This window comes from Ornithorhynchus anatinus, chromosome 2 (genome assembly GCF_004115215.2).
Source record: "Ornithorhynchus anatinus isolate Pmale09 chromosome 2, mOrnAna1.pri.v4, whole genome shotgun sequence".
NCBI lineage: Eukaryota > Metazoa > Chordata > Mammalia > Monotremata > Ornithorhynchidae > Ornithorhynchus > Ornithorhynchus anatinus.
The window spans coordinates 71668917-71690937 of NC_041729.1; the positions used below are offsets into that span (position 1 = coordinate 71668917).

Below are 22021 nucleotides of genomic sequence, written 5' to 3' on the forward strand. Positions count from 1 at the left end.
AACCTTAACCTGTGCTGAAGAATACCAAAACACAGTGGTAACAAATGTGTATTTTTTTTTTTAGTTTAGATTTACCTCCACTGGTGCCATGGGCTGCCCCTTTTAATGGGATGAGAGCAATGTCAATGACAGCTTTAACTAGGGGGCAGTTATTAAAGATGACATGAGTTGATCCTTACCGAAGGTTCACTGCCGGAAAACTGTGGTAAAGGGCACTGAGCAGTTTCCTCCCATTCAGCGGAGTGATCCGTACAGTAGGTGACATTGTGACGCAACAGACTCTGGGGTGTTTGACCTCGGACAATTCTACTTCACATTGGAAAACAAAAGCAAACAGTGATGTGTTTCTTCCCACTTCTCTGGTACATTAACCTGACATCATAAATACAGTACATTGCAGGACTCAGGACTGGAGTGACCGAATGGCTGACTCAGCACCTGCTTGGTCATTCACATTCTTCAGTCTCTAAAAAGAAAGTCGGTATCCAGAGGGCAGAGGGTAATTGTCTCTATTTGTTGCTGAACTCAACTTCCCAAGCACTTAGTACAGTGCTCTGCACACAGTAAGTGCTCAATAAATACGATTGAAAGGAGGAGGAGAGGAAAAGGGGGAGGTGGAGTGAAAGTTTGGGGAGGGTTATAGAAAGAGAGGGGGAAAAGGCGGGAGGGAGAGGCAGAGGAAGGGATGGAGGGAGGGGTGGAGAAAGGGAGATAGAGAACGAACAAATTCTAGTCTGGAGACCACATAAGGGAATGAGGAATGGTTGGAACACACCCTTCTGTGATCTGTTACATTTAATTAGCAAACAGTTTGCGCTGATTGCTGATTCCAGCTAATTGGCTACTTTGTACTATTTAGTTCTCAGTGCACATGCACATTTTGCTTCCACCTTCCTCAGTCCCGATGCTCAGTGATTTAAGTCCTAGAAGGAAGATGTTAGTTAGTTAGTGCCACAGGGATGGGTGTTGGGCCTCTTCAATGAGCATTGTCAGATGGAGACAGGCAAGGCAGAATCTGTCAACTCAGTTGCTCTAACTGCTTCAAGCATGTTTCATAGGGCAGTGTGGTGAGGGAAGCAGCTTGTTGTTGTACTGTACTTTCCCAATTGCTTAGTACAGTGCTCTGCACACAGTAAGTACTCAATAAATATGACTGAATGAAGGGATGAATCTTGTGGTCTGGGAACACATCTACCAGTTACATTATATTGTACTATCCCAAGCACTCAGGACAGTGTTCTGCACACAGTGAGTGCTCAATAAATACGACTAACAGACTAGCCTAGAGGAGTACCCAGGCCTTTCCTCTAGAGAGGGTGGAATAGAAACTGCCCCGGAATCCCCTAAAACTGTCCCAGGAGTCAGGTGGCACAAAGGTCATCCTGTAAGTGACTGCTTCTGGCATGCTCCTACAGACCCCCTAGTCATTACAAAGAACCACATTCAGAACTTGGATTTATCCTGATTCAATTTACTGCTGTCCCAAGTGTTTCTCTGAAATGTCTGCACTATCACTCAATCAAGCAGTCAATCAATGGTATCTACTGAGTGACTAATGTGTGTAATGCACTATACTGAGCACTTAAGAAAGTACTACACAACAGACTAAGTTCTTAATGCACCACAGAGTTGAGGTGGATTTTCCCCACTGGAGCAAATGCACCTCATTTAACCAAAGACTTTAACTTACCCAACTGTATAAATTTTAATGTGAGGGCCTAAGCAAAGTTACTTAACATCCAGTGCTCTATACTGTAATTTAGAGCCAGAGAAGTAGTTCTGCCTAGTGGAAAGAGCACAGGCTGGGACTGAGAGAAGCTGGGTTCTAATCCCTGCTCCACCTCTTGTCTGCTGAAAATTTGGGTAAATCACTTAACTTCTCTGGCTCTCAGTTCCCTCATCTGTAAAATGGGGATTAAGACTGTGAATACTCTGTGGGATAGGGGCTGGGTCCAATTTAATAATCTTGTATCTACTCCAGCACTTTAATACAGTGTCTGGCACATAGTAAGTGCTTTATAAATACAATTTTAAAAAGTCGATGCTGCAATTACGTGATAAAAGGTGGACCAATCATCTATATGAATTAAAGGTTCAAGTGTTTTAAACCAACTCAGCAACATTAGACATACTCATCAGACACCAAAACCATGCATTAAGTCCTGTTATCAGTGCCCAGCCCACTTGGGTGGGAGAAGGAGGAGGAGTTCCTTATGACTGTCACACATACCACCTTGGTCTTTTTTTTTTTTTTTTGCAGCCTCTTCTTCTCTACCGTCTCCCACCCTCCACCTCCTCACACTTCCATGCCTGGCTAGCCCCTTAACAAAGGGTCCTCGATGCTGAAACCTTCTATCATAGAAAACTTGAGCATCTTCCTTCACTCGCCCCAACATCTTCTAGGTAGAGACCATCCCTAAGCACTACCAAGTCCTAAGCTAAGCAGAGCTAATCAGATCAATATACTCTAAATTTCATGTTTCTTATTTAAAAGTTTTCTGCTCAGTGGGTTCAATTCAGCAACACTTAATATATTGTCACCTATAATTTTTTTATGGTATTTGCTAAGTGTTTAATAAGTGCTGGGCATTGTGCTAATAGCTGGAACACAGTCCATAACCCACATGGGGCTCACAGTCTTAATTCCCATTTTACAGATGAGGTAACTGAGGCACAGAGTAACTTCCCTAAGAACACACAACAGACAAATGTCAGAGTCAGGTCCTCTGATTCCCAGAAACAATGCTCTTTCCACTAGGTCATGCTACTTTTCTGTTTAATAGAATCTTCTCTAAGCAGGATAAAATTTGGTTTTTGTTTCACTGAGTCCAAACGATGCTAACCTCTTCTTTTAGTGTGACTGAGATATATCTTGACTTCTGAGAACTGCCTTCCATGCAGAAGCTGTTACTTAGGTTGTTATTTTGCTAAAGGTGATTTCAAAGATCAATATGTGTCTGGCAGTCCCTGTCACACTAGTTACAAATCCATCACTATACATCTGCAACAGGAGACACAAGGGGATTTTAACTTTCTGGGGCTCATGGGGAAAATTGTATACAAATTTGAATTCTATGGGAGAGGTTTTGTGGAATTGGGAAACAAGGTCTAATATTCACCGTCTGAAGTATTCTGCGTTAATGTGTAGCTGAAGAAACTTTCTTTTATTTGTAGTACCAAAGACTTGGGGACCAAAAATGAAGGCTCATTTTTCCATAGATTGATGTAATTCATCCAAAAAACTAAAACCGTGTTTCCAAATTCCAAATGTAGGAGTCAGTATGGTTTCTTATTGGTTCCTAGCAGTCAAAATCTCTAAGGAGTTTGATGTGGCATTGGGCAAATGGCAATCAGTTGAGTATTTCAGACAATACCAGCCAGACTCATTGCACTGGCTACCACCAAAAAGTAATATAAAATGTCAGGGCTGCTTCACCTGGGCTGGGATTGAGTTTGAGGGCAGTGTAGATGTGTTGAAGTTTGGTCTGTAACCAAAGGGGTGAAATTCCATTAGATTCTATTCCTGCATGCCACATTTTTCTTCCTCTGAATTTCTATTTCCCCTTCCTTACTTTTTTTTAAGTAGAATTGGACATTATAATGTTTACCTAACTCAGGAAGAAGGTTTCAAGAATTTGTTTGTTGAATGCTTTGGTTGCACAGACATACTGTATTTCCAATCCTTATTTTCAATTCTTTCAATAGCATTCTAGCTACTAAAAAACTAATAACAATTATAACAATTGTGCTATTTGTTAAGTGCAAACTATGTGCCAAGCACTATACTAAGAACAGGAATAGATATACATTAATCAGGTCAGATACTGTCCCTTATGTGGTTCACACTCTAACCAGGAGGGAAAACATGTACTTAATCTCCATTTTACGGTTGAGGAAAGGTGCAGAAAAGTGACTTGTCCAAGGTCACACCAAAGATTGGCAGCAGAGGCGGGATTATAATCTAAATCCTCTGGCTCCTGGGCCTGGTCGTTCCACTAGGCCACCCTGCTTCTTACCTGATGGTTAAGCAAAGCGACTGAGAAGGGTTGACACATTTATTTATTAAATATCATAATAATAATAATGGTATTTAAGTGCTTACTGTGTGCCAAGCACTGTCCTAAGCTCTAGGGTAGATGTAAGGTAATCAAGTGGGACACAGTCCCTGTCCCACATGAGGCTCACAGTCTCAATCCCCATTTCACAGATGAGGTAACTGAGTCCCAGAGAAGTTAAGTGACTTGCTCAAGGTCACACAGCAGACAACTGGCAGAGCTGGAATTAGAACCCAATACCTCTGACTCCCAAGCCCAGGCTCTTGCTACCTGGCAATGCTGCTTGTCTCACTTTACTTATTTCACTTCTAATGAAGAAACAGATAGCTACCCTATAGTGGTACCAACTCCAGGACACTCCTAAACCCATTGGTGCCCCAGGTGGAGATGAGGTTGGAGCAGGCAGGAACTGCTCCGGTCTCCTGGAAAGAAAGCTGTTCTGCTGGGCCTGATGCTCTGAAGGCAGCTATAGCTATCACCTCCAACCTGAAACAGTTCTAGGGTGACAAGATGCTTTAGAGATGGCACATCTTGACACCAATTGAACATCCCTTTGCAGTTTCCCAAATCTCTGAAGGGAAACCCTTTGGGATACTTGACTAAAACCTCATGGTGAAGTATTCCAATGAAAAGATCATTTAGAATACCTCATGCTCAAAAAACAGCCTGCCAGAAAGATTCCCCTTATGCTTTTCAGTATTAACAGCAGGCTTTAAGAGTCCCAGCAACACAGCTCAAGTAAGGTGCCGAAATCTGGATTATCCCACTCCGGTTCTAGAAATGTAGATCCACCCTCTAAATGCAGCATTCTCCTCTCCTCTTCCGCCAGTAAGGGGCTCTGTAACTTATCTAACATAAGATTCTAGATCATGTGAAAGAAAAATATGTAAGAATCATTTGCTTGTTTGGTTATGATCTTTTTTAGGAAAAGTTTCTTTTAAAATTGCATTCATTCTAGTTGGCCACTGTGTGCCAGGAATCTACTCTCCCCACCTTCAAAGCCTTATTAAGGCACTTCTCTAAGAGGCCTTCCTGGACTAAGCCCTCATGTACTCTTTTCCTACTTCCTTCCCTGATTTGTTCCCTTTATTCACCCCTCCCTCAGCCCCACAACATTTATATACCTATCTGTAATTTCTTTACTTATATTCATATCTGCCTCCCCCTCTAGATTGTGAGCTCATTGTGGAAAGAGAATGTGTCCCCAACTCTAGTGTATTGAACTCTCCTAAGCATTTAGTATAGTGCTCTTTGCAGAGTAAGTGTTCAATAATATGACTGATTGATTGGTGTCAAAAATACTAGCAGTGTTGGATTTAAGGACTGTGGCCTAGAGAGGAGAATGGTATATTCTGGATATAGAGTATCAACTTACCCTGCTCCATGGACAACAAGGCTAATGAAGAAGATAATAAAAACATGATGTGTATACCAGAAGAGTTCATAGGATGTCTGTCTGATAATCTCAGTTGATGAGGTTAAGATCAGAATTAGAGCCACGGAGATCACCAGTCCAGTTATACCAGCTATTGTTGTTAGCGATTCAGTAATGATGTTCTAGTAAAATGAACATTAGGAAAAAGATATTTGTAAGCAACCTTTTCAGTTAAAATTGAGATGTAAGCTTTTTATGGGCAGGGAACGTATCTGATAATTCTCTTGTATTATACTCTCCCAAGTGCTTAGAACAATGCTCTGCACATAGTAAGTACTCAATAAATACCACTGATTTATTGATTGATGTAAGAGTTCTTACAAGATAGTAAAGGCACTTTGTTGTAGGAACTGAATGGCAAAGGCAATCAGATTCAGTTTCAGCTATTCAACAGATACCTGCCTCAAACAACAAAGGGATGAGCTGTGATTTTTTTTTCAATGTCTCAACTCATTTTGAAAAAATAATCCAGCCCTCATCAGATAATAAAATATAACACAATTCTACTTGGCATTTACATGGAGGATTTTTTGTAAGACATTCAAAGCACCCTCTGGGTCTAGCTCATTTATCTTTCCTACAGTTCTCATGAGATGGATAAGAAAACAATAAATATTGCCTATTTTCTCAAAACACTAAGGTAAATTGCCAATTTTTTCAATATCTGAAATAGACAATAATTATTCATTTTTGTGCAAAAATATATGCTATAAGAGAGCAGATCAAAGAAACATCTGGTAAATTGAAGCTAAAAACAGCCAGTTCTATTCTGTTCACTATGTGAATCCTGAATTCAATCAGTACTCCACAGTCAAAGCCAGAGGCTGACACCGGGGTGGGGAGGCAGGAGGGGAGGAAATCTCATCAGGCACTGATTTTTCATTTAAAATATTGGTTTCTTAACAGGTTTACTGCATTTTTTTGCTAGCATAATTTTTTGGTTGTAAACTAATTAAAATAGTACCCACTTTCGTTGTGGGCATCGAGTTACAGCATTAATGGCAAAAAATTGACAATTGTGGCTGAAAGTGATGCTCACTTTTGGCAGAACTTCCTCTTCTCTCTCTTTCATTAAAAGGTTTTGAAATATAGTTTTTGTGACAGCAGGATCAAAGGAGGAAGATTTTTCAGATGATTAAAAAAAAAAGACCAAGCACAAAATGAATACTCACTGTGTCATATTTTCTGATTGGGTTCAAGTAGCTTTCATTTGGGTACTTGCCAATCCAAGAGAGCTTATTCCTCAGCTCTCCGGCTCCAATCGAGTGGCTCACATAATAACGCTCCATGTTGACTATGTGTGCGACAATGTGGATGGCTACATCAAAGAAGAGAAAAATTCAAATTCTACAGCATTTACTGGCCTTTAAGATGCTTCTTTCAGGAAGAGAAAATGTTTGTATGCTTTCCTAAACCTCATTAGCCAACACTATCTCCTCCAAGAGGGCAGCCAGGCCCTTATGATGTTGTTTGGAAAGGCATAGGTGTTAATACAAAGCCGGCAGAAAGGGAGGAGGGCATTAAGAGGAAAAAGGTAAAAGGGAGAAAAATATTTTGGGGGGAGATGAGAAATTAGTGTGTAGAGAGACATCCATCCATACATGGAAAAGAAAAACTAGGAAGAGGTCATGGTCTTGCTCCAGTTCATCTGACTCTGATAAAAAAAAAGGCTCTTGCTCATATGCAATCATGCAATCATATTTCCATAGGGGGAGATAGACAACAAAACCAAACAAGTAGTCAGGCAATGTGCTTAGTAACAAAACCACAACAATTAGTGCTGGTTAAATTAGACTTTTGCATCCAAATGGCCACTTGTGAGCCAGGTGCAGTCGCTTGGCCTCTCTGGGTGGCCTATGAGGCCGCTGGCCACTGGCATGGATTATGATTTGTTGGTTGCTTTGTGTGGCTCATGATGGGAAGGAAGAAGAGCAGACTTAAGTTGTTCCCTAGGTATTGGCACTGGGTTTCCTTGAACTTCCATTTGATGGTATTGGTGCCTGACTACTTGTTTTGTTTTGCTGTCTCCCCCTTTTACACTGTGAGTCCATTGTTGGGCAGGGATTGTCTCTATCTGTTGCTGAATTGTACATTCCAACTGCTTAGTGTAGTGCTCTGCACACAGTAAGTGCTCAATAAACACAACTGAATAAATGAATGAATGAATGAAGTTGAGGCCCCCTCCTCTGTTCCACTTCTGTGAACTTGCTGGGGCCTTGACTTCAGATTAAGCTGGATGCATCTTTCTGATCCAGGACCCAGTGGAATAGCTTCAATTCACTGTTCTCAGAGCTTCCCAGCAGGCAGAATACATTACATTTCTGGTCTGCTATACCATTTCTAATTGGGCAATTGTCATGTGTACATTTGTGTGAAAGCCAGTATGACTATATTTCCCAGAAGCACCTGTTCACTTCACACTTTCTCTAGTCTGGGGTCTGTCTTGTGGAGGAGCTGGTAAAATCAACAGGGTTTAAGAAGGGAGTGAAGGGAGGCAGTGTCTACAATGGGGACTTTAGAATATCAGTCAATTGGTGGAATTTGAGTGCTTACTGAGTGTAGAGCACTGTACAAAATGCCTGGGAGAGTACAGTGCATCAGAGTTGGTAGAAAGGTTACCTAACCCCAAAGAGTTTACGGTTTAGAGGGGAGACAGACATTAAAATAAATTTTGGGTTTGTACATGAATGTACATAATGTACATAAATGCTGTGCAGCTGAGGGTGGAGTAACTACCAAGTGCTTAAAGAGTTCTGATCTAAGCGCATAGGAAATGCAGACGGGAGATGGAATAGGGGAAATGAAAGCTTAGTCAGGGAAGGCCTCTTCAAAGAGGTATGATTCTGATAAAGCTCTGATGTTGGGGAGACTGGTGGTCTGTTGTTTATGAATGGGGAGGGAGTTCCAGACCAGAGGGAGGACGTGAGCAAGGGGTTGGTGGCAAGACAGATGAAAATGAGGTACATGAATAGATTGGCACTGGAGGAATGTTGCATGCTGATTGGGTTGTAGTAGAATATTAGTGAGGTAAGATAGGAAGGGGTCAAGCTGATGGAGTGCTTTAAAGCCGACACTGAGGAGTATATGTTTGATGCATAAGTGGATGAGTAACCATTAGAGGTTCTTGAGGAGTAGGGGAACATGGACTGAATGTTTTTGTAGAAAAATGATCCGGGGAGCAGACTGAAATATGGACAGGAGTGTGGAGAGCCAGGAGACAAGATGTCAGCAAGGAGACTGATGGAGAAATCAAAGTGGTATATAATAAACGTTTGAATCAACTCAGTAGCAGTTGGGATGGAGAGAAAAGGATGGATTTTGGCAGTATATTCAGAGCCATCACCTATGTCGGTTGAAGCAGCAGGTTGTATTTTGTGAACTTTCTCTCTCTCTACACTTGTATATGTTGGAGTTTGAAGAGTCAAGGCCTCCCTTCTCACAGTGCACATAGGTTGGTCAGCATATTGTATTGGATTGTGGCCTAAACTGACATAATTTATCGGCCGACTAAAGTATTTTTTGGAGTAGAAAGGGAGCGGGAATCTGGGAAACACCGCATGCATGCCTAATTGGTGAGCTAACATGCAAGCTAAAATAGGGAGCTAGTGTGGAAAAGAAAAAGCAGAAGAGTTACAATTAGAACTCGGCTGCCCCAAGTAAGTCCTTTTTTGAGAGAGATCAAAGGAATCATAACTGAGGAAAAATCTTGGAAGTCTGGTCAGCTCTTGCTATTTTTCCTCCTGCCAATCAGTGATAACAGCTAACTTGAAGTTAGTCGCTTCCTAATTAACCGTCCTTTGGAAATGAAGTCCTGAGGATAAATTCTGACTCTGCTTCTACTCGCATTTATGGGATCCCTGCAAGTGTCTCAGCGGCTGAAATTTGAACTTTTTCAACCTTTGTCTTATTTCCCCAAAGGTGGATGTGGGCGGTTATGCTCTAATAATTCCATTCATTTATAAAGCCCATTAAATCATAATAAACACGACCAATGAGGGAGTTTCTTGAGCATGCACAGAGCTATTAGCACAACTGCAGTAGAAAGCATTTTTGGAATATCAGACACTGAAGAATTTGCACATTTTCTTTGTTGCATTTGTTAAGCACTTGCTATGTGCTACACACTGTACTAAGCACTGGGGTAGATACAAGCTAATCAGATTGGACACAGTTCATGTCCCACATGGGCTCGCAGTCTTAAACCCCCATTTTATAGATGAGGGCCCGGAGGCACAGAGTAGTTAAGTGATTTGCCCAGGGTCACATAGCAGACAAGTGGCAGAACGAGGATTAGAATCCAGGTCCTCTGACCCCCAGATCTGTGCTCTATCCACTAGGTCATGCTGTTTCTCTTAGGAATCCTTTCTATTAAGATCCCTCCAGCAGCTTCTTATTTCAACATCCTAAAACTAACCTCTAGTCTTTGATTCCCTTGTTCCTGAATGTAAATAGGTTGACAACTGAGCTGTTGTGGTAACACCAGTTCGGGTGGAAACAGAAGGTTGTGAGGTAACCACACAGTAGTGGCACCTGATCAATCAAACAATATTTACTGAGTGCTTACTGTGCACATAGCACTGTACAAAACTCTTGGGAAAGTATTATATAATAGAATTGGGAAGCAGCTTGGCCTAGTGGCAAGGGCTTGAGCCTAGGAGCCTGAGGACCTGGGCTCTAATGTCAACTCTGCCACTCGTCTGCTGTGTAACCTTGGGTGAGTCATTTAGCTTCCCTATGCCTCATTTACCCCATCTGTAAAATGGGGATTAAGACTGTGTGTCGCATGTGGGACATGGAATGCCTCAAACCTGATGAGCTTGTATCTACCCCAGCACTTAGTACAGTGCCTGGCATATAATTAGCCCTTAACAAATACCATAAACAAATAGAGTTGGTAGATGTGATCCCTGCATACCAGGAGTTCACAGTTTACAGGATGAAGATGTTAGAAATTTACTGAATCTGCAGAGGGCTTTGCACAGTCCACAATGCTATTTACCATAGCTCTGATGGGGGTCTGAGTTTAAATAACTTTTCCAAATGATAGGTTCCACAGGCCCACCACGAGCCACAAAGTCTAGGAAGAGCTGCATCGATCAGACTGTGAAACAGAGGGTAACTAAGGTTGTATATTGGAGGATGAGAGGGCTTAGATGGCTAGAAGAATGATTTATTAAGCTCTAGGCCTGCAGATCCCCTTTCATCCCTCAGGGGACCACCAGGATCAGCAGGGAGTGGTGAGGAAGGGTTGGGGGGAAGGGTTCCCGGGATCTGAATGATTGGAATTGTCCCCATCCTGACAACTATCACTGTGGCAGAGATCCAGTTCTGTGTTTCCTCCCTTCCCCCAAATCAATCAGGGTACTTGGTGTGCACTGTTCTACATCTATAGAACAGTGGTATTTCTTAAGTGCTTACTATGTGCCTGGCACTGTACTAAGCACTGAGGTGGATACAAGAAAATTGGATTGGACACAGTCCCTGTCCCACATGGGGCTCACAGTCTCAATCCCCAGTTTACAGATGAAATAACTGGGGCCCAGAGAAGTGAAGTGACTTGTCCAAGGTCACACAGCAGACAAGTAGCAGAACTGGAACCCATGACCTTCTGACTCCCAGGCCTGTGCTCTTTGCACAAGGGCTGTTTGCTTGGATGAGTGAGGTACCCAAATCCCACCCAGCAGTTTTCAATGGACAAATTTTCCTGTTGGCATTTATCAATTACTGAGCTTTTATTGTTGCTGGTAGTATATTCTGATTGTTCTATGTGTCTGTTCCTCCAAACTTAAATTTCTAGGCCACTGGGAGAAAGGGGCTATATCTGAATTGCTTTTCACTAATTCTCCCCAGTGCTTAGTACAGTGGTGCACATATTGTAAGCACTTAATAAAATGTAGACAGTAATGATAATGATAATAATAGTGGATGAATAATGCTCAAGTAACTTTTATTATAGGCAGGCATGTAGAAAGGCAGGAAGCCAAAGGAAGAATTTCCCTCACTGAATTTTCAGTCATGCCCTTGATTACAGATAACACTGTTTTGTCTCTTCACTCTTTTCCCTCCACACCCACCCCCTTGCCTACTTCCACCAGGCTTTAATTATATCCCTTAATGATTTCACCAATTAGAGCTTGTGGTTCAATTTATAGGAAAACTGACAGAAATTAGAGGTTGGCATACAAACTTCAATGTGAAGGCGACTTCTTTGAAGGCTGGCCACCTCTATTAAACCAGCCTTCTATTTGAAAGGCAGGAAAATGAGGGGTTGAGAAGATCACTGGTTTGGACATTGTTTGTTGCTCTTTGCTGAATATGCTAAAAAAAAGTCATGTGAAAAGCAGAGATAGATGTTTGCAAGCAGGGCTCAAAAAAAAATGGTCTCAAGTGCTCTAGAATCTTAATTACCAGGCAAATGTCTTACTAGCCAAAAGTGTGAGATGTCCAAAACAGAAGTCCTCATCTTTCCACCCAAACCTCATCCCCTCCTACCCTTTCACATTACTGTAGACAACATCACTACCATCCCCATTCTGCAAGTCTGTAATCTTGGCATTATCCTCCACTCATCTCCCTGATTCAACCTGCAAGGTCAGTCAGTCACCCAATCCTGTCAGTTCTACCTTCACAAAATCGCTAAAATCCACTCTTTACTCTCCATCCAAAGTGCAACTAAACTGATCTAAGCACTTAGATCCAGCTGGAGGGAAATGGTAAGACAGGAAGGAGGAAATAAAATACTAGTGGATAGGGGTGTTTCTGGTAACTATAGATGGGAGGTCTCGATGAAAGCCTTATTTTTTTTAATGGTATTTGTTTAAGTGCTTACTATGTTCCAGGCACTGTACTAAGCACTGGAGTAGATAAAGCTAATGAGGTTGGATACAGTCCATGTGCCATATGGGACTCTCAGTCTTAATCCTTACTTTACCAATGAGGTCACAAAGGCAAAGAGACTTATGTGAATTATGTTATGTGACTTATGTGACATGTTATGTGAATTGCCCAAGGTCACACAGGAGGCAAGTGGCAGAGCTGTGACTGGAATCCAGATATTTCTGACTCCTAGGCCCATGGTCTATCCACTAGGCAACATTGATTTCTAGAACCTCCAAGTTCTATTTTTTTAAATGATATTTGTTAAGTGCTTACTAGGCATCAGGCACTCTCTTAAACACTGGGCTAGATACAGAATCATCAGGTGAGCCACAGTTCCTGTCCTACATGGGGCTCACAGTGTAAATTGGAGCGAGGTGGATTTCATCCCCATTTTACAGATGAGGTAACTCGAACAGAGAAATGAAGTGACCTCCAAAGTCACAAAATAGATAAGTGATGGGAGCTGAAATTAGAGCCCAGGTCCTCTGATTCCCAGGCCTGTGCTCTTTCCACTAGGCCACACTGCTTCTCTTGATGAGTGATTATCAATCAACAAGTGAAAACTAATAATGTGGCATTTTTCTTATTGTCAGCAGAACCTGGAAATTTCCTGAGGTGGGGGTCCTGATCCCAAAATATATTTATATGTGTAAGTATGGTTTTAATTGAGCTGTCTTGAAGCATTTGGCAGTTTTTAATATCCTAAATTTCCTCAATTTTTAGTTGACCCCCATTATAACCAGAGACCATCCTATGAAATAGCTGAATCTAGAGTAGAATAAAGTGCTGTTGGCTGGATCAAATGTTAACTTCTGAAGAATTATAAGTACCTTGCTGGCAGCCTCATGTCACAGTATCTCAATGGGTTGCCAGGATTATGGCATTATTTCCTCCATTTTCCACAGACAAAGTAATCAATGCATGACTTATCCAAGCCAATCACAGTGAAGTAGTGTTCCTCATGGAAAGAGCACAGGCTTTGGAGTTCGAAGACCTCAGTTCTAATTCTGGTTTTGCCAATTGCCTGCTGTGTGACCTCGGGCAAGTCACTTAACTTCTCTGTGGGAGTAAATGGGAATTAAGACTGTGAGCCCCACATGGGACATGGACTATGTCCAACCTGATTAGCTTGTGTCTACCCCGGTGCTTAGTACCATGCCTGACACTTAGTAAGCACTTAACAAAGACCATAAAAAAATAAAAATAACTGGCTGACATAACCACTAAAGTTGGCAGCATATTATCCACCAGAGTAAAATTCTCTGAATTGAGGAAAGATGGAGCCAATAACTTAATGTCTTTCAAATTATTTCATATTAAAACAGAATCAGCAAGTCTAATTTTGTGACATTGCTAGTTTTTCTCCAAACAGGTAAATTATAAGCTAATAAATGAAATGATGAAGCAATGCACTGGAGTTGAGTAAATTGAGAAAAGGGGACTTTAAAAAAATCCATATTAAAAGACTCTTCTGTTACTTTTCTTCTGGCCTCTCCTTTTCTCCTGGATCACTGATAAACCATCTCCTAAGAAGGGATTGTAAACTCCCTGAGGGAAGTGATTATGCCTCCTAACTCAGTTGCATTTTACTCTCCCAAGCACTTAGTACATGTGCAGAACACACAGTAAGCACTAAATAAATATCACTAGTTGAATAACTTCTTTTCTGGTCTCTCCTTTTTTCCTGGATCAATGACAAACCATCTCCTTGAGGGTAGGGAATGTGTCTACTAGCTCTATTGGAGAAGCAGCATGGCTCAGTGGAAAGAGCACGGGCTTTGGAGTCAGGGCTCATGAGTTCAAATCCCAGCTCTGCCACTTGTCAGCTGTGTGACTGTGGGCGAGTCACTTAACTTCTCTGTGCCTCAGTTCCCTCATCTGTAAAATGGGGATTAAGACTGTGAGCCCCACGTGGGACAACCTGATCCCCCTATGTATACCCCAGCGCTTAGAACAGTGCTCGGCACATAGTAAGCGCTTAACAAATACCAACATTATTATTATTATTATTATATTGTACTCTCCCAAGCACTTCGTATGTATGCAGAACAGACAATAAGTGTTCAATAAATATCATTGGTTTATTGTTTGACTGACAGAGGTCCAGCCCTTAATCGCTCCAAACAGTTGGTAAACTGTGGGTGGAGGAAGTAGACCCACTGTTCTGTTTGATTTTTTCTTTTCAAATATAAATATATTTGAAATATAAATATATAGAACTTCTGCTCAACTGGTCTTCAATCCCTACCCCACTCTCTGATTATTTGACTCATCTAACAATCAAATAATCAATCAGTGCTATTTACTGAGAACTTGCTATGCACAGAGCACTATACTGAGTTCTTGGAAGAATACAGTATTTTAGGAAGGTACGTTCTCTGCCCACAGTGAGCTTGCAATCTAGTGGGGATGAAGGACAATAAAATAAATTAGAGCTAGGGGAAGCAACAGAGTATAAAGATATACATATAAGTGCTCTCTGGGTTGGGGTAGGGTCAATATCAAAGTACTTAAGAGGTACAGATCCAAAGGCATTAGGATCACAGAAGGAAGGCCAAATGGATGATGATGATGATGATAATAATAATAATGGCATTTGTTAAGCACTTACTGTGTGCCAGGCACCGTACTAAGTGCTGGGTTGGATACAAGCAAATTGGGTTGGACACAGTCCCTGTCCCACATGGGGCTCACAGTCTCAATCCCCATTTTACAGATTAGGAAACTGAGGTACAGAGAAATGAAGTGACTTGCCCAGTGTCACACAACAGACAAGTGATGGAGCCAAGATTAGAACCCATTTGGATCATGGAACTCATATTTATTTTGATTTTGAATTATGTCCTCCTATGAAGAGGCACATTAGGATAGCTGGCATACCTGGCCCACTTTAGCTACCTCAGCAGATCTACTTAAGATCCCAAATAGGCATTTTTCTGCATTTTATAGCCTATTTTCCCCTGAGAAGCTCATTTACATATCTTTATAACCTGCCAGTTCCTCTGTCTGCAATTTATTTCAATGTTTGTCGCTCCCTTTATATAGTAAGTTCCTTGTGGACAAGGACAGGGTTACCAAATCTGTTGCATAATCTTAGAATAGTGTTCTGGACACAAGGACTCAATAAACAACATTAATAGATTATCCTGTATCTACTCCAGCACTTAGTATGGTGGCTGGGACATAGTAAGTGCTTAGCTCTTTGTGGACAGGGAATGGGTCTAGTAATTCTTTTGGATTACACAGCCCAGCCTGCATACTCCACTCCTTTGCCACCACTAATACCCTCACTGTGCCTCATTCTTGCCTGTTCCGCCATCAACTCCTAGCCCACATCCTACCTCTGGCCTGGAATGCCCTCCGTCCTCACATCTGCCAAACTAGCATACTTCCCCCCTTCAAAGCCCTACTGGGCATGTTTGAAAGCACTGGGGAAGAAGCCACTGGAGAGTGAACAGGAGCACCATCAGATCACTCATGCCACGGAGTGCTGTTGGGGGGAATCCAGGCACTAGTACCACCTCAACCATCTCAGAGCTGACCAGCCTGCACACTCCGCTCTTCTGGTGCTAACCTTCTCACCGTGCCTCGATCTCGCCTGTCCCTCTGTCGACCCCTGGCCCACGTCCTACCTCTGGCCTGGAACGCCCTCTCTTCTCAAATCCACCAAAAGATCACTCTTCCCTCCTTCAAATCCCTACTGAAGGCTCACCTCCTCCAAGATGCCTTCCCAGATTAAGCCCCCCTTTTCCTCAGCTCCCCCTCTCGTCTGCATCACCTCAACTCACTCTCTTTGCTCTCCCCCCAACCCCACATCACATATATTTATGTATATATGTATAATTCTATTTATTTCTATTGATGCCTGTATACTTGTTTTGATGTGTAGGTATCTATAATTTTTATTTACTTATACTGATACCTGTTTACTTGTTTTGATGTCTGTCTTCCCCCTTCTAGACTATAAGCCCTGTATGGGCAGGGATTGTCTCTCTTTATTGCTGAATTGTACTTTCCAACTGCTTAGTACAGTGCTCTGCACACAGTAAGCACTCAATAAATACAATTAATAAATACAATGAATGAATGAAATTAGAAATGAGAGATTAGTCAGGAAGGCTTCTTGGAAAAGATAAGATTTTAGTAGGGCTCTGAAGAGGGGGAATGTGGTGGCCTCTCGGATATGAAGAGGGAGGAAGTTTTAGGAAGAAGAGTGGGCATGAGCGAGGGGTCCAGATGAGATTGAGACACAGTAAGTAAACTACTGTTAGAAGAACGGAATGAATTGTAGGGGGAGATGAGTAAGGACAGATAGGAGGGAAAGAGCTGATTGATTGCTTTAAACTTGAAGGTGAGGAGTTTCTTCTTGATGTGGGGATGGATGAAATTAGAGCCTTTTGAGGAGTGAAGAGATCAATCAGTCAATCATATTAATTGAGCAAATACTGTGTGCAGAGCCCTGTACTACATGCTTGGGAGAGTACAATATAACAGCTTTCTTAGACACGTTCCCTGCCCACAGTGTGCCCACAGTGAGCCTACAGTCTAGAAGGAGACACAGACATTACTATAAGTAAATGAATTACAGAAATTCATTGCAAATCCAAGAGCAAGGATGACATGGAAGGGAGTGAGAGAAGAAGAATTGAGGGCTTAGTCACAGAAGGCATCTTGAAGAAAGCCTTCAGTAAGGCTTTGAAGATGGGGGGAGTAATTATCTGTCAGTTATGAAGATGAGGGGCATTCCAGGCCAGAGGCAGGACATGGGTGAGATGGTGGCCATGGGTGGAATAGATGAGATTGAGGCACAGTGAGTAGGTGGTCAAAGGAGCGAAGTGTGTGGGCTGGGTTGTAGGAGGAGAGCAGTGAGGTAAGATCAGAGGAGGTAAGGTGATTGAGGGCTTTAAAGCTGATGGTAAGGAGTTTCTGTTTGATGCAGAGGTGGATGGGCAACCACTGGAGGTTCTTGAGGAGTGGGGAAACGTGGACTGAATGTTTTTGTAGAAAATGGATGTGGCAGAGAGTCAAGTATGGGACTGGCATGGGGAGAGACAGGAGGCAGGGAGATCAGCAAGGAAACTGGTACAGTACAATACAGTGATCAAGGTGGAATAGTCCAAGTACTTGGATTAATGTGGTAGCAATTTGGATGGAAAAGGAAGGGTGGATTTTAGTGATGTTGTGAAGAGTGAACCAAGAGGATTTAGTGATAGCTTTTCATTCATTCAATAGTATTTATTGAGCGCTTACTATGTGCAGAGCACTGTACTAAGCGCTTGGGATGAACAAGTCGGCAACAGATAGAGACAGTCCCTGCCATTTGACGGGCTTACAGTCTAATCAGGGGAGACGGACAGACAAGAACAATGGCACTAAACAGCGTCAAGGGGAAGAACATCTCATAAAAACAATGGCAACTAAATAGAATCAAGGCGATGTACAATTCATTAACAAAATAAATAGGGTAACGAAAATATATACAGTTGAGCGGACGGGTACAGTGCTGTGGGGATGGGAAGGGAGAGGTGGAGGAGCAGAGGGAAAAGGGGAAAATGAGGCTTTAGCTGCGGAGAGGTAAAGGGGGGATGGCTTGAATATACGGACTGAATGAAAGAAAGTCAAGGTCAATACCAAGGTAGTGGGTTAACCTTGCACTGAATGTATGCTGAAAGATTTTTTTTAGAAAAATGATCCGAGATGGAGGGCACATTATGGATTCAAGTGGGAGCAACAAGGGGCAGGGAGATCACAAGCTGGGCTCGTGAGATAGGGATGGTGGAGATATTGTCTACAGTGATGAGAAAGTTAAGGGAAGAGAGGGTTTGGGAGGAAAGATGAAGAGTGCCTTTTTGGACATGCTAAAGTTAAGGTGTCGGCAGGACATCCATGCCAGACACCCAGAAGACATACACCTAAATCTTAGCATGAAGCCAGGGTATGAGCCCATTTTTCAGACAGGATCAGTCGAGCAGGTAACTGGGAGAAAAGAGGGAAGCCTAGTAGGGCAGCAGTGCCTAAGGAAAAATTGTCTGAAAATTGCTTTAAATTAGAAAACACAAACAGGGAAGCCTAGTAGGGCAGCAGTGCCTAAGGAAAAATTGTCTGAAAATTGCTTTAAATTAGAAAACACAAACAAAAAAAAATCACCATTCTCCTCAATCCTCACAAATTATTGCCTCCTGGGGATCAGAGACTGTGGGATTTCCCAAAAGCGTTTTCCAGGAAGCTTTTCATGTTCTCTTTAGCACCTTCTCTTCCTGGAAGCCAACTCTTCCCTCAAATAGTGTTTCACTTCTTCCATTTCTTTTATTTCCTTTTCCTTTCTGTTTTGGACCCTTTCCCCTTCCTTTCTTTTTTCCTCTGCCTCCCCCTGTTATCTCCTTTATTTTCTTCCTCTCTTCCCTAACCCCTCTCCTTTAACACATAACATTACTGTCACAGAGCATCTCCTTGGGACGAAAAAAATCAATTGAGAGAATCTTCACTTCAGGTCTCACTGCACACCCAAAGTAAAGTGCATGTTAATTGGCACTCCTGTACAGTCTGCCATGTCTGGTTGCTTAATTAAATATACTTTTGTTTTGGACTATGCCTCTGCTCTGATATTGTCTTCATGCAGGAAAATTTTTTAAAAAATGAAAGGAAAACAGGCCTGTGTCATAACACTTTAACATTCAGATTAATGGGGCCAGGAAACCTGATTCAGTGGAGGAGACGGAATTGGGGGCCTGCCCCATATCCCAGAAGGCCCTTGGTGGGACTCATTAGGATCTTGCTTTTGGCTGAGGTGAGGAAAAGGTACCAAAAAAACCCAAGCTTGGCTATCTGCCTGGCTGCTCTATCCTGTTCAGTTTGATATCATTTGATTTTCTGCCTGGAACTCCCTCCCCACTCACACCTGGGAGACCACTTATTCCCAATGTTCAATCAATCAATCAATCATCTTTATTGAGTGCTTACTGTGTGAAGAGCACTGTGCTAAGCACTTTGGAGAGTACAATATAACAGTATAAACAGAGTTGGCAGACACATTCCCTGCCCATAATGAGCTTTCAGCCTAGATAAGTGAATAAAGGGAGCAAATCAGGATGACACAGAAGGGAGTGGGAGAAGAGGAAATGAGCGCTTAGTCAGAAAAAGCTTCTAGGAGGAGATTTGCCTTCAATAAAGCTTTGAAGGTGGGAAGAGTGATTGTTTGCCGCATATGAAGAGGGAGGGTGTTCCAGGACAGATGCTGGATGTGGGTGAGAGGTTGGCAGCGAGATAGATGAGGTACAGTGAATAGGTTGGCATTAGAGGAGCGAAGCACGTGGGCTGGGTTGTCGTAGAAGAGTAGTGAAGTAAGGTAGAAGAGGGCAAGGTGATTGAGTGCTTTAAAGTTGATTGTAAGGAGTTTTTGTTTGATGTGGGGGTGGATGGGCAACCACTAGAGGTTCTTGAGGAGTGGGGTAAAGTGGTCTGAATATTTTGTTAAAAAATGACCTGGGAAGCAGGGTGAAGTATGGACTGGAGTGGGAGGAGATAGGAGGCAGGGAGGTCAGCAAAGAGGCTGACACAGTAATCCAGGTGGGATAGGATAAGTGCTTAGATTAAAGTGGTAGCCTTTTGAATAGAGGGGAAAGGGCAGATTATAGCAATGCTGTGAAGACTATGTGGGTTGAATAAGAGAGGTGAGTGAAGGATAACGGCAAGTTTTTGGGCTTGTGAGACAGGAAGAATGGCAGTGCTATCTACAGTGATGCGAAAGTCAAGGAGAGGACATGGCTTGGAAGGGAAGATAAGGAGTTTTGTTTTGAACATGTTAAGTTTGGGGTGCTGGCAGGACATCCAAGTAGAGTTGTCTTGAAGGCAGGAGGAAATGCAAGACTGAAAAGAGGGAGAAAGAGCAGGGGCTTGAAATGTAGTTCTGGGAATCAACCACATAGAGGTAGTAGTTGGAGCCAAGGGACTTTAAAGACTTACTAAAATCATAACTTCTCCAGGAAGCCTTCCCTGACTTACCTTTCATCTCCCCACCTTATTTTCCCTCCTACTGCATCACTTACTCCCTTCTCATCCCCTAAGCCCTTAGGTACTCACCCCTCTCCCTGATCCACACAGTGCTTATGTACATATCCTTATATTCTGTTGCTTTCCCTTACATGTAATTTATTTTAGTCTACCTCCCCTGCTAGATTATATGTTCCTTGAGGGAAGGGATCATGTCTACTAACTCAATTGTGCTCTCCAAGTACACAGTACTGTGCTCTGCATAGTGTAAACATTCAATAAATTCCACTGATTAGATTACATTTTGCAGTACCTTGAGCTTGCTGCATAAAGTAATGACATCAAATGAAGCCTCCAAGCCTGGCTAAGTCTCCTAAATCTAGAGGCTTCTCTATGGGATTCTCCGATCCCATCCTTTGCCACAGAGCCACTACCTCTCCTCCTCTTCTCAGGTCCCTGTTAATAGCAGACGTCACTTCGGGCTCAGACAGAGACAGACTTTCTAACATTCAACTGTGGTCTCTCTGCAGCAGCCTCCTTAACAGTGCTCTAAGGCAGCTGTCTCACTTGCTTCCTGCCATTAATAATAATAATAATAATAATCAAAATGGAATTTGTTAAGTGCTTACTAGGTGCCAAGCCCTGAGTTAACCAGGTGGGACAAAGCCCCTGTCCCACATAGGTCTCACAATCTAAGAAGGGGGAAGAAAAATGATTGAATTCCCATTTTACAGATGAGGAAACAGACACAAAGAAGAGGTGATTTGCCCATAGTCACAGAGCAGGCAAGTGATGGAGCGGGTATTAGGACCCAGGTCCCCTGACTTTCAGGCCCTTGCTGGTTCCTCTCAATCACACAGCTTCTCATCCCTTACCAACCCTGTCAAAAAGCCCTGGGGGAAGTGGAAGCAGCATGGCAGTAGAGGTGGATGATGAGAGGTGAAGCTGTGAACGGTCCTCTCTTTTTAAAAACAAAACAAAACTTCAAGCAGCCCCTATTGGTACTGAGGGGCCTCTCCTAGGCCTTTACGTGGAGAATCTCCCACAGCCTAATGTTTGTTAATCCCACAGTCTAATGTTTGCTAATATGATTGTACCAGAAACCTCAAGCGGTGGTCTGACAAGCGCCAAACTGCAGGGTCAGGTCAGTTGTGCTCATCATCACAGTTGTCATGGGTGGTAATGACAGCGAAGAATACCTGAGCCCATGGCCCTGAAGAATTATCCTCCCTGGGTCAACACTTAGTTTTGGCCTCAGGATCAGCTCTACTAAAGCCAGGGACTGGCAGAGGAGAAGAAGGGTGGTGGCAAAAGGAGAGTTCACCCATTCTCGAGCCTTTATCTATGTCCTCCTTATCCACTCCCTCTTTTATTCTCTGTTCCCTTTTTCTCTCTCCTTATCCCTCTCCACGCATCTCTCTCAATCAAATCAATCAATTACATTTTTTGAGCACTTATTGTGTGCAGAGTACTGTAGTAAGTGCTTGAGAGAATAGAGTATTAACAGAGTTGATAGACATGTTCCCTGCCCACAATGAGTTTAATAATAATAATGGTGGTATTTGTTAAGCATTTACTATGTGCAAAGCACTGTTCTAAGTGCTGGGGGGGAATACAAGGTGATCAGGTTGTCCCAGGTGAGGTGCACAGTTTTAATTCCCAT

General features: G+C 42.5%; 1 protein-coding gene across 1 annotated transcript in view; it reads right to left on the minus strand.

The window, feature by feature from the left end:
- Positions 1 to 22021, minus strand: part of NOX3 (NADPH oxidase 3) — a 68786-nt gene that overhangs the window by 41189 nt on the left and 5576 nt on the right. The window contains exons 4-6 of the mRNA XM_029049958.2: positions 6663 to 6808; positions 5431 to 5612; positions 180 to 309 (exon numbers count right to left, since the gene is read on the minus strand). Coding sequence (XP_028905791.1) covers positions 180 to 309; positions 5431 to 5612; positions 6663 to 6808 — 458 coding nt within the window. The remainder of the gene's footprint in view (positions 1 to 179; positions 310 to 5430; positions 5613 to 6662; positions 6809 to 22021) is intronic.